Source organism: Branchiostoma floridae, chromosome 5 (assembly GCF_000003815.2).
Source record: "Branchiostoma floridae strain S238N-H82 chromosome 5, Bfl_VNyyK, whole genome shotgun sequence".
Classification (NCBI taxonomy): domain Eukaryota; kingdom Metazoa; phylum Chordata; class Leptocardii; order Amphioxiformes; family Branchiostomatidae; genus Branchiostoma; species Branchiostoma floridae.
In genome coordinates, this window is record NC_049983.1 from 22,813,554 (window position 1) to 22,826,308 (window position 12,755).

At 41.3% G+C, this 12,755-nt stretch overlaps 1 protein-coding gene and 1 long non-coding RNA gene across 2 annotated transcripts; both read left to right on the forward strand.

Annotated features, from left to right (window-relative positions):
* Positions 1-1,324: 1,324 nt before the first annotated feature.
* On the forward strand, positions 1,325-7,474 carry LOC118416591. Its single transcript, XR_004831226.1, has 2 exons — positions 1,325-1,508; positions 6,481-7,474. It is a non-coding gene; the product is annotated as an uncharacterized LOC118416591 (long non-coding RNA).
* Positions 7,475-9,811: 2,337 nt separating this feature from the next.
* LOC118416295 lies at positions 9,812-12,625 on the forward strand. The gene is made up of 5 exons (XM_035821384.1): positions 9,812-9,968; positions 11,024-11,084; positions 11,456-11,743; positions 12,256-12,462; positions 12,621-12,625. The coding sequence occupies exons 1-5, from the start codon at positions 9,960-9,962 to the stop codon at positions 12,623-12,625; spliced, it is 570 nt and encodes a 189-aa protein (XP_035677277.1). The 5' UTR covers positions 9,812-9,959.
* The last annotated feature ends 130 nt before the right edge of the window (positions 12,626-12,755 follow it).

Below are 12,755 nucleotides of genomic sequence, written 5' to 3' on the forward strand. Positions count from 1 at the left end.
ACAAAACTCGTAAAAGAGCAAAAAGATCCGTTTCCCTGTCGGCGAGCTAAAAATGAGGATTTGGGGCCAAAGTACGGCCGACGTTCTGGCGACTACTAGGGCTTCGAGCGATGTTCAGTAGCTCGCCGCTGGGACCTCTTTTTGACATCAGCTGTACACCAAGAAAGTAGAAAAAAATCGGGAAATTGGCTAAAGGAGTCAGTCCACCTCCACAAAAACCAACATATGATAACTTATTTATGTGCATGTTGGTATAATATGATAATGATGTTATTGATTTATGCTAATTGATTGATTGACATTATATATGTAATTTGTTTTAATGCATTTATTGTATGTAGAGGACTCCAGGAAGAATAGTTTGATGTATTTAACTAATGGAGATTCGTAATAAACAAACAAACAAACACGCTTAGGTTCATGTTTCCCCTCCCCATCAAAGCACGTGTAGCCGCGGGGGGTTGTGGGCCCTGACCTTATCCCTCACGTGAAGGACAGTATGGTCTGTTGTCTCACACCGCCATGTCGCTGGAACCTGAACCTAGCCCATGTGTATTCCATGCCCGTTTCTTGCCCGCGAACCTGACGTCTCAAGTTTGCCTTCTTCAGTGCGGTGAGTCAGGTAAGTACGACTAAGGCTACGTGGTAGAAGGCTTTCTGATGCTTACGTTTATACTTGAGTGTTCCATGTTGCGATACAGCAAGGCAATGATTCACAGTTGAATTGTTTGCGAGGGACGTAAATCTATGTGTCAACAAGGACGACGGTAGAGTTGAAGGGCATGTCGGGGAACATTGGAGCACATTGTAGTTAAAACGACTGACAGCTACACTAACATTTGTGGGGTTGTGTTGCAAGCTTTTAAAGTCAGAACCAAGTTGTCCCGGGTTCGAATACTGCCATGTCAAAGTTCTTGTGCCCTAAGGGTGCGGTCACATGTAGGATCATGTAGGTCGCTCGATCGTCGTATGATTTGATAATAGGATTTTTTAAGCAGACAGTGACAGAGCCAACCCCCGCAAGGATCCAAGAGAGCGTTTTATGGATGGAACACTCCTGGTTAAGAATCACTTCTACTTATCACACTTTAGCCAAAAGTAAATCTTACAAAATGCCCCCATGCAAGAATGGACTCTTCCAGTGCACCCCATTTTGCACAATAGACCAGTAAATTTGCACAATAGACCAGTCCAGAAATACTCTTTGCTTTTTTGATACGAAGCCCAGTCCAAAATTGAATTTAGACCCCCCCCCCGTGCATTAATGGACTTTTAAAAAGGTAAAATAGACCAGTTCAGAAACACATCTGCTAAGAAATGGAACAGCCGCCCAGCCATGTAGTATATCGAACGTCGATGGAACGGTTTTTATTTTTTTAAGTATCCATCCGCCGTGCATAGTAACGCCGTTGCTAAGGGCGCAGTTTTCCCGCGCGCCAACGAGATGAAATTTCATCCGAGTTGACAGCTGATTGCATCACGATGTGTGACCTTTCAGCGAAATGACGGTAAGTGTCGGATGTGTTTGCTATCTGCTCTCCATTTAATCCATTTCTGTGGGGTTTTACAACGATTTTAATTTGTTTTATGATCAAACTTGGAACACAGTCAAATTAGCAAAATGGCAGCGTCGTAAAAAGTTGAAAATTCGGCGATTTTCAGATTGGGGGCGTTTGCTTTTCGCACTTAGATCCTTATTCATTTGATGGTGCGTCAGAACCGTTTAACCCTTGTCTATATCCCGTGTGAAAATCCCGTTGGTTTGAAATCTGGGTAGATACGTAATTCAAAGTCTGCCTAGGTCACGTTTTAGCGATTTTTCGCCAACATGCTGGTGTTCGTAGTGTAAGTCCTATGAGGTTTTTTTACTGGGCGGGCCCTGTTACATGTGACAAATTTGCTTTATCGTCGGTATTTCTTGTAAACACAATAACCCGTGACCGAGGTGCAAACCTGCATGGCTTGGTGTAAAATGTTGATATACGTGACAAATTTTCTGACTCAGAATTTGTTAGTGAGGATATATTTGGCGCTCAGAGAAATTTTAATCGAAAACAGCGGAGAATTTGGCCGTGAAAAATCTATCCTTCAATGCGTTACATAGCCTGACATCCTCTGAAAACCCGAAAACTAATACAGGAGGTCGAAAAAAATCCAGCAAAAAACAGATAATAGTTGCTAAGCCACAGGACAACAAAGCTGGTTTAAAATGTATTACGAATTGAACCACAGAACGTGTATCAAAACAGCAATTGTGTATCAAAAGAAACAACAAGTCTTTACCATTACTTCTAGGAGGTACATTTAGGTTGTCTTGTTCATCTTAGCAGACTCAGCTGAGGTAATCAATGTTTTGCCAAGAATGATCAAAGAAGTACACTTTTATAAGGTAACGGTTATAAATTGACTCCAAGGATGGATGGTACATAGATAGCTGGATAGACTACAAAATTATAATAATAATAATAATAATATCTGTTGTATTTGCATCCAGTAAAAAAAGATTGCAATCCCATGGCACTTAGTTGTCCCTATTTGGCCAAATTCTTCTATTTTTTCTTCCAGCTGAGTAGCTGACACATAGTACATACTGTTAACTGAGTTTTATTCAACTTGTGAGGAGTAAGGGATAAGTTTAATATTGTAACCTGTTAGTAACGTAAGGTTACCAGTTTACGGTCGATTTGTTAACAACGCAGTTTTACGGAAATCGCGCAGGCAGAAATGAAAAACTCTCATTTTGGAAGATATCTTAGTCGGTCTGCCTCAACTTCTGTGTGGTATAATATTTCTTCTGAGTTGGATTTATCGCCGTGCGAGCTGCTTCAATAAACAAGCCTGCAGCCAAAAATTCTTTCAGGGTGACCAATTTACGGTCAGTTGGGTGTTTCTCCCTGTGGTTATTTTTCTAAAGGTCATGTAATTGATCATTTCCCATAAAAAGTTCCCCAAGTAGTTCATTGAGATAACACGGTGGATGATTGTTTACATCGACGCCATGCCGTGCACTTTGCATCGCCGCTAAACGTACCGGTCGGTCATCTTTGCCCCAACAGAACGCCACTCCTAGCACCATACTGTTCCACAACTTGCCCAAGCAATGGTACTCATGACGTCGACGACGCATTTATATGTTTTTTATCAAGAGTATAGATAGTTATTGGCCTTGAAACGCGTTCAGTATACGTTGGCTTCCTCATGCCGTGCCCTCCCCACATGAATTTGGCTAAAACAGCGCCCCTTAGCGATTTTGCCCTGCCTTCCAATGCACAAGCTATGAACTGCATAGTCACGTGGTACAACATGGCGTTCGAAAACTACCGGCTCGGCGACGACAGTCATTACAGGGTCGCATAGCGAAACCCTGTTTTGTTTTTGCTGCCATCCATGGGTGCCGCCATGTTGAATTTTGACCATCCATGGGTGCCGCCATGTTGAATTTTGACGTCACAATCAGTGACCAATAGACTGTTCTGTATGCATTACTTATGCATTTCTCTCTATTATTTATTCATTACTCTCTATTATTTATTCATTACTCTCTATTATTTATTCATTACATCTCTATTACTTATTCACAAGCTACCAATTCATTGTCTGACCATCATCATGTCAAGCTATATAAAGGGGCAAGACTTTTGTGCACTTTGGTTTGTGGGTTTGTCAAATTGTGCCAAAATGATATTGAATAACGTTTGGTCAAGACTTAAGTGCTATCAATACGTAAGGACGAAGATGAGTTATTTTTTTCTGATTTGACGGAATATATGTTGTTATTCCATTTGAATAGATAATTGCTATAATTGCTAGGTAGTGTATCTTTGAGGGAGCTCATTATCATAATTTCAGCAAATAAAAATTACCAATACAGCCTTACTGTTAAATGGTAGGTGTTTAATATTTTCGTCAAATCTAATTATTATCATTAAGATTACCATGAGATGTGAACTTTATGCAAATGAGGCAATAATCTGCATATCAATTTCAAAATTATAAAAAGCTGTTACACTTTTGATATTCATACCATATGTTCCTTAAAGTGGAGAGGGATGTAGCAACATGTTAATTATGCAAGTTTTGACGATCATCTGCATAATTTATGCAGGCAGTAAAATAAGGCAAGCTTTATTACGTGCACCGTTTTCTGTTTGATCGAGCGTCCCTTGCACCTCGAGTGTACGTGTGTCTCAAGTACTTAGAACTTGCTGAATGAAGGGGTTGTTCAGGTGGGACTAGTCCAATTCTTATTGCTGGAGGGTCTATTCAGGTGGGGACAGTCCATTTCTTCATGCAGAAGGGACTGTTTAGGTGGGGCTGTATGTGTTCACATCTGCCTTTTATCATTACCTAGCTAGAATTTCACCTGGCATAAATTACACTTAAAAGCGACCCTGTGTGTATGTGTGACAGTACACATATTTATCTCTAGTTTGTTTTCGTGTTAGTTTTTAAGACTTCTTTTGGATAACATACATAAAATCACCATGAATTCTTGAGATAAGAACTGCAGGTTTGGTTTCGGACGATTTTGCAATTGATATAGAGTTTGTAGGATTTAGAAAGAGGGGACGAAGTTAGCGGTTGAGAGTTACGATCAAAGCGGGCCATCTGTAACAGTGTTCTACGATCATAAATCGTCAATTTAAATTGTTGGCAGGCTTTTCAAATGTTTAGTCGGCTGCTTTGCTTGATGCAAACATATATCATAAATAAGATACATGCACATAGATCCTATAGACGTACTTCTTGCCTACTGAAGAGAATTTTCTTTTTCACAATTTACCTCGAAGTCTGCACCGCCCATTGAAGTGACCGTAAACTGGTCCTGCACGTAAACTGGTAACCTTACGTTAAGAGTACTTAGTTGTGAGGAGGGAAATAGATGAGTGTTATATTGCAACCTGTAAGAGTAGTGAGGCGGATAGAGATAAGTGTGATAATATCAGTGTAACCTGTAAGAGAAGTGAGGAAGGGGATAGAGATTAGTGTTATACTGTAAACTGTAAGAGTAGTGAGGGGGATAGAGATTAGTGTTATACTGTAAACTGTAAGAGTAGTGAGGGGGATAGAGATTTATTGTTATACCGTAAACTGTAAGAGTAGTGAGGGGGATAGAGATTAGTGTTATACCGTAAACTGTAAGAGTAGTGAGGGGGATAGAGATTAGTGTTATACTGTAAACTGTAAGAGTAGTGAGGGGGATAGAGATTTATTGTTATACCGTAAACTGTAAGAGTAGTGAGGGTGATAGAGATTAGTGTTATACTGTAAACTGTAAGAGTAGTGAGGGGGATAGAGATTAGTGTTATACCGTAAACTGTAAGAGTAGTGATAGAGATTAGTGTTATACTGTAAACTGTAAGAGTAGTGAGGGGGATAGTGATGAGTGTTATACCGTAAACTGTGATCATTATGATGATATAACCTATAAGTAGAGTAGTGGGGAGGGGGAGATGTGAGTGATATTATCCAATGTTTGTATAATAGTTATGTGTTATCAATGAACAGTAACTACCAGTATCATGGCAGTATGACAGATGGAAATTACAGTAACATGTTTTCTGTTTATGGACATGAATTGCTATAAATGTTGTTAATAATGCCCTAATTTGCATGATAATAGCAACAATATTATGATATTTAGCAAGATGATATCTGAAGTAGGAATGAGGGTAGTTTTGAATATTCAGCTCAAAAGGACTTTTGACTGAGGTTATGCCAATGACATATTTCAATATTATACTACTTGTGCTACTAAACACCTTGATTGCATAATTAATGTCCGAATATTACTAGTATGTTCCCTTTGACAAACTTGGTACGTGGTATAAAATTTATACCCATAGTATAGGGAGGTTAGCTAAACATGTCAATATAATGAATTATATCCAAGTATATCCTGGATACTAATTAGGACCGAATGAGCATAATCATGATAATTTGGACTATTTCTATCATAATTAATGCTATGGATGTCATATTGGAGGTGAAGGGAAGGTGCATACAGCAAAATGTGAATTATGATAGTGAGTACTTCATGTGCATATTTGATGCAGAAACTGCTAATTTCTTCTGGTCAATGGTAGGGATTTCCTATAAGACATGTAGGTAGCTCTAGGATAGGGGCATGTGGGTAATGCTCATGATGACCTTATTTCCATTTTAATGCAGAAATTCATTAATGATTCCTTTTGTGGTAAATGGGAGGGACTTAATGGTGGAGACATAAGATTAAGAAGCTTGACAAATGGCCAATTCCAAGAAGTATGTGTTGTGCTACTTAGCATCTAATCTGCATAATAGATAATGACATTTTATAATTTCTTTATTACTGAAATATCATGCACTTTGTTCAAAATGTTACATTTCTATGTAGTTGACAGTATAGTCATTAGGATGTAACAATGAGTAGTCATTGTGAATGAAGATTCTTGATATTTATATTTCATAACATACTATGAAATATCATGTTTTATACAGGTGATGTTGTGCTGTGGATCTGAGGAGGGGGACAGCTGTTTTAGCCAGTGACATCATTTGGCTTGATGGGAATTAGACAAACTTGGCCAAGCAACCACCTGTCAGCACATCAAAACAGTCCCATCCATTCTTACAGAGTTTAGAACCCTTCCCAAGCTACCTACTGTCTTACCCATTACCAGCAACATTTTTGTAGTTTTCAGGGGTCTTTCACACCTCTCTAAACAACCAAAATTGACATAAAGCCCAGCAGCAGCCATGTCTGATGAACGCTCCTTGGTCAAAATGGGAATGTCTGCATGTTCTAGCACTAGCAACCATTCATTTTATTCTAACATCATAATCAGAAACAATCCACAAATTAATCTTCACAACAATACCACCATGGATATAGATAGATGCAGTTTAACAGCAGTAAAAATTTGTTAATGACAATAGACTATTATGTACCTTTTTGGGACATGTCATTGAATTCAGTAAAGCACATTAAAACCTTGCACTGTGCTATTTGCACCAGTGGGCATTTTGACATACTGAGAAACTTATGAAAGCACTTGTTTGGTCTGTTTAGGAACAGATAACTACAAAACAAACCATGTTTGATTCATTGTTAGACAAACTCAGCACTGATTGTTAAACAATGGTTTCTTGAAATTTGTTTAACTAACATGGAGGTTGAAAACTGTGTAAATACCTTTCATGCGAACTAAGATATCCTGCAAATGGGATCATTTATTATGTTTTTGGCCCAACCAACCAACTAGATCCAACTAGTTTTGATCAACTAACTGACCTCAGCATGCATTTTTGCTCAGTCCCATGATATATATATATGAGTGGTTCCCCACGACAAGTTTGTACATCATTTCACTCAACTGTAATTATATAACTCTGGCTATAAATTGTTGTTGTTTGATTACAAATCTTGTTTCTAATTTGGCATTGATATTTATACATGACATGTTTGTTCAATAAAATTTGGCTAGTATTTAACAAATATGACGTTGTTTATTTCATATTGTTCAATAGCACTTAGGGCTAGTTATCATAAACTTCAGATGAAGGTAGGAAAGAATAGAAAGTTGACCCTTCTGGATTAATACAAGGTGCATTATTGACTATGCATCATCACATGCCCCTTATATTCAACATCACAGATCAAAACACAATATCTTACTTATCTAATCTAGTGTGATCTAGTGTGAGTATGAAATGTAACTAGCAAACTGTAGGGTAAACCCTGGAGACGTGATTAAAAATGACAATGGTAGGACAAACTCTGAGCTATCTCATAGTTTTGATTATTTCAAGGAAGGTGATTTCAAGCTGGAAAAAAACCCTCTTGCTAGTGTCACAAACACATTGAAAACGATACAGTGTGCGTAGATAAGAACTAAATGTAATTTTAAGTTGGAACGCTTGGTAAGATTTTAAAGGATTGACAACTTGGCTTGATAAATGGGAACTTCCTCTTTGACTGATTGATGAGACTTGCAGATGAAACAATTACTCTAAGTACAATATGAACGAACGGTCGGTATAGCATATTATAAACTAAAAGAGAAAGTGAGGGACGCGTCTATAGATTCTCCAAGCAGAGATTTCGGTCGGGAGGCGTCGACCGAAACCTCCGCCTGGAGAAAAATACGCGCTCCGCCGCACGCGTGCTGTTTGTATAACGTTTAATATAACGTTATAGTGGTGCGTTCTTTTTCTGGAATCAAAATAACCGCTCCGAATGACATCGCCTCGCGCGGATTGGGGGCATCTGCTTTTCGCACTTGAAATGTATGATAAACCATATATCGACAGAAAGTACAATTTTCGCTCTTTCATACACGCTAAATTTCCTGTTGGTTTGAAACCTACACCATGGTAAAAACAACAAAGGAATTTACACGAAAATTACGTGTTTTCGAGCCGTAATATTGGCGGGAAGGCGATAAAATAGCAGTTAAAAAAACTATAAGAGTAAAAAATGAAGCTGAAATATTGTAAATAACTGGAAAATAAGAAGATACAGGGTTAAATACTCCAGCGGCAAGGTTTCTTGCAAGGGGTGTTTACGCCCGGAGTCATGGAACGGACTACTTTCTCTCGCGGAAGGAAAATAAAACTGCCTCGAACTCTCGACGTGGCTGGGCGGCTGGGAATTTTGAATCATCACCCGTCCGAAACTCAACTTGAAAACCCCCCTCCGTGCCAGAATGGACTCTTCCATGTTCATTTGATTATGTGGATGACATCCTCTGGGAACCCCAAAACTGATGCTGTGCACCAGAAAGGCAAAAAAAAAGACAAACTTTCCGGAATGAAGCACCTTAGTAGCACAGTCAATTTTGTGACGGGGCAGATCTTCAACAAAAAATGCGGTCGAAGCTCGGGCGATTTGAAATTCGGCGCGCTCCGGCCGGCGTTGGAATGAACTGTGACATGTCGACAGAACACAACATTTTCCTGCGACTCCCGGAGCAATGTAGCCTGGGTACCATCCGGATAGTAGTTCGCTCCTACGTTCGCTTCTGCTATCCGTCTGGAGATGTGCGCATTCAAACCATTTGGCGGTAACGTCAGTTAATGAGCGAATCTAGGAATAGGTTCTAGAGCGCTTGTTCGATGACAACAGGCCTCCCACGAGCGGGCGGAGGGCTTGTCCGGTGTTGGAACGTTCGAACGAGCTCTTGAATCCATTCCATATTTCGCTCATGTGTAGGGACCAATCAGCGCCTGCTTCCAAAATTTGGACGATTCCAGACGTTGAGATGGTCCGCGTTCCCAGACGAAAACACAGAGAAGCGACTGTATATAGTGTATAATGAATGTCAGAGCTAGAAGCGACTGTATATAGTATATAATGAACGCCGGAGCGAACTACTTTCCGGATGGTACCAAGGCAAGGAGCAATGGTGTTGGGGTAACAAAAAGTAGTGCGGGCGAAATCTGGAAGCGTCTGAAAACACTGTAACATGAAAACAGCCAGGCATGAAGTTTGCTATATGGTAGATATAATGAATCGACTTTCGGCACGTATGATTAAGATTATGATGTTTGCCCATGTGGTGTATCAATGCGTGTGACCTTTACGCCTGACTGCCTCGGTGAGTCGGCTGCAGTTCTGCATGGCTCACATGACCCAATTTTAAAGAGGGCGTAAAAAAATTAAAAACCCTATTTTGGAAGGGGGGTCAGTTATTCCGTAGGTTATGCCCTCGACCTCAACAACATATAAGTTTGTCTAGCTTGAACACTGCACCCTACTATAATTTTATCCCGTTCGCCTGCTACCTTGAATTACCTGGGTGGCGCCACAACACGTGTAGCCGCAGGGTATCACGGTGGGCCCTGACCTAATCCGTGAAGGTGTTTTGTCTGCCGCCGCCATGTCGCTGGGGCCTGAACCTCGCTCCATGTTTATTCCAACACAGGCGTCTTGCCCGTGAACCTGACGTCGACGTCTCAAGTTTGCCTTCTTCAGGGAGATGAGTCAGGTGAGTACGACGAGGACTACTTGGTGGAAGGCTTCATGATGCTTACGCTTACATTTGAGTGTTCCACGTTGCAATACAGCAAGGCAGTGTATGATTTACAATAGTTGAAATGCTAACTTGGGACGTAAATGTGTCAACAAGCACGAAGGTGGAGTTGATGTACATGTCAGATGAGTGTGGGAGTAAATTGTAGTTAAAGCGACTGACAGCAGCACCAACATTTGTGCGGTTGTGTGGCGTAACGGCAGAGCAAGTTTCTTTAGTCAGAACCAAGTGGTCTCGGGTTCGAATCCTGACATGTTACCGATCTTATGCCCTTAGAAAGGGCACTTAACACGATCCAGGTATAAAATGGGTACATGACGTCGGTTTGGGAGGTAAAAGACGGTGAGAGGACCCCCTTCCAATACCGCGACAGTGGAGAACAAAAGGCCATTGCAGTACCTTTACCTTCTGTGTGTTCTTTATAGTTGACACTGTTACTTGAGGGCAGTGCCACATTGCCCTTGTCTGCCTGAAATACGTGTAAAAAAGAATAGCACCAGAAGTCAAGATACATAACTTGTTCATACGACTAACTACTATCAAAGATTAGTTGTGCAACGTTTTTGGTATGTTACACACGTAGCAATGACTGTTATCAGACTGTGAAGAACGAAAAGGCTGTGACGATTAAGATAATCCAGTGTCGGAGAAACCGAAAGACGAGTTTTCTTCGTTTGTTGGTCAGGAACACGCAGGAGTAGCCTACACAGAAAGGGAAGAAAATAGTTATCTTAGTCTGCTGATGTATGAACAGTGTCTTGACGATTGAAAAGGACTACTTAATATTCTGTTCGCGTTTCCGCTGTAAGTACCGGCCCGACTAGTGGTCTCGTTTTTACATTCACAATGGTCTGCGGTGACGGTGAACCGGTTGTTGGCGGTTACGGCCAGTCATGCTGGCGAAGAGCTCTACAAGATGCTGACGTAAAATGTGGACATTTTGATGTTTTATGTATACATGCAGACGTACAAGTCAAGTTTTACAAGTCAACTATTTGATTGGTCTACAGGTTGTCTCCATGGACGCTGAAAGAGGACGCGGCGGTAAAGTCAGCGGACAATCCGAACTCCGTGAGTTGGTCTCCTAACTGGGTTCTTTGTAGTGCTAATGTATAAGACTGCAAGAAAAAGAAGTCCTTCAACAGTCACCTAACGTACGTAAGCTATGCATGTGTGTCCGTTTCTGTCTGTATCGACTGCTGCTATGTCCCTTCATCTATATTTCCCTCCCCCTCTCTTTCTGCCTCTCTTTCTCTCTCTCCTCTCTTTCTCTCCCTCTATCTCTCCCCCTCTTTCTCTTATTCTCTCTCACTTCCCCTCTCCTCTCCCCCCCTCTCTCTCCCTCTCCCCCCTCTCTACCCTCTCTCCCCCTCTCCCCCTCTCTCTCCCCAGAGAGTGTTGGGAAGAAGTATTCATCAGTGTACAACCATTTTTCCGTACAGACCTGTCCAGCTCCATGGAACTATTAGAGAAACAAACCTCCCTCCAGATAAGACAGTCAAGACAGTCTAACGAGAGACTTATCCAAGTGTACAGGGACAACAACAACATACTCCAGAAGCAGTGGTCACAGGGACTGGCTACACAGCCCAATTACAGCAACAGAGACTCTGGCAATGGCTCACAACCAAAATTCACCATGCAAGACGTGAACGCAACTACTGTAGGAAGACTAAACGATCAGGAAAAGTCTGTCACCAGCAAGGTGTTTCATGGCTTTGTTGAGGATGGTGAGTATAATATTGCTTGTTTTCCGGTCCTTAATGCATTGACACCAAACGACAAAATGTGAAGAATCTTGTTTGACATTGACAAACACACCCTTTGTTAATGATATATGATTTGCATGCGAAGGTAGCGTAGTACTACGTAGTCCAGTGGTTAGCGGCCCTGTCACTGGAACTAGAAGCCATAATATCATTCCGGCTGTGTCGCTCACCCGACATGTACGCTACCGGAAAGGGTTGCAGTCCTTACGACGGGACGTTAAGCCATGGTCCATGGTCCATGGTCCACTGTTCATTGTGCTTGTAGAATAGAGCTGATAGAATTTACCCGGCACAATGATCCTGTAAAAACTGCATACATCATCTGTTTCTCTGCCATGTCCAGTTATTTGTGGCAGAATAGCTTCAGTTAGTTGAACTGGATCTATATCTCCATCACTATCACAGTTTACCCCGAGGTAATGTTTCGTCCCTCTGAAGATTATGGCAAGCAATTTGTTTCGTCTTGACGACAGGGCAGTCTGTAGCGAAACGCACTGCGGGCCGGCGTAACCGATGGAAGGACGGCTGGGTAGAACCGCTTGACGACATCAGCAGATCTAGAGAAGCAGCTCCCACCCTGCGTCTGCAGCCGATTGGTATAGAGTTACAGTCAAAACCAGTGGCAACGGCAGGAGAGCGTACAAGCCAGAGCAGTGACGCTAACACCAGCCGGAGTAGTGGTAAGTTGATTTATTGTTACGCTACTTCTGGAAGAAGATACGGTAACCGCTGTTCATGACTTTAAAACTTTTTGGTAGGCCGACATTAAACAAAAGGTGCGCCATCGTAGAAAGAAGCAATTGCAGCTACCTTCTAACATTTGAACATTGTGTTAAAGAATAAAGTGGGTATCTCATGGACCGCGGACCGTTGGTGGCGGAAGGTCATAAATAGGATTGGATTTGCGCTTCAATTTAGAATGAGAATATCATACAAAGCGTACAAGTACGACGTAAGCGTCATCAACTCGCAG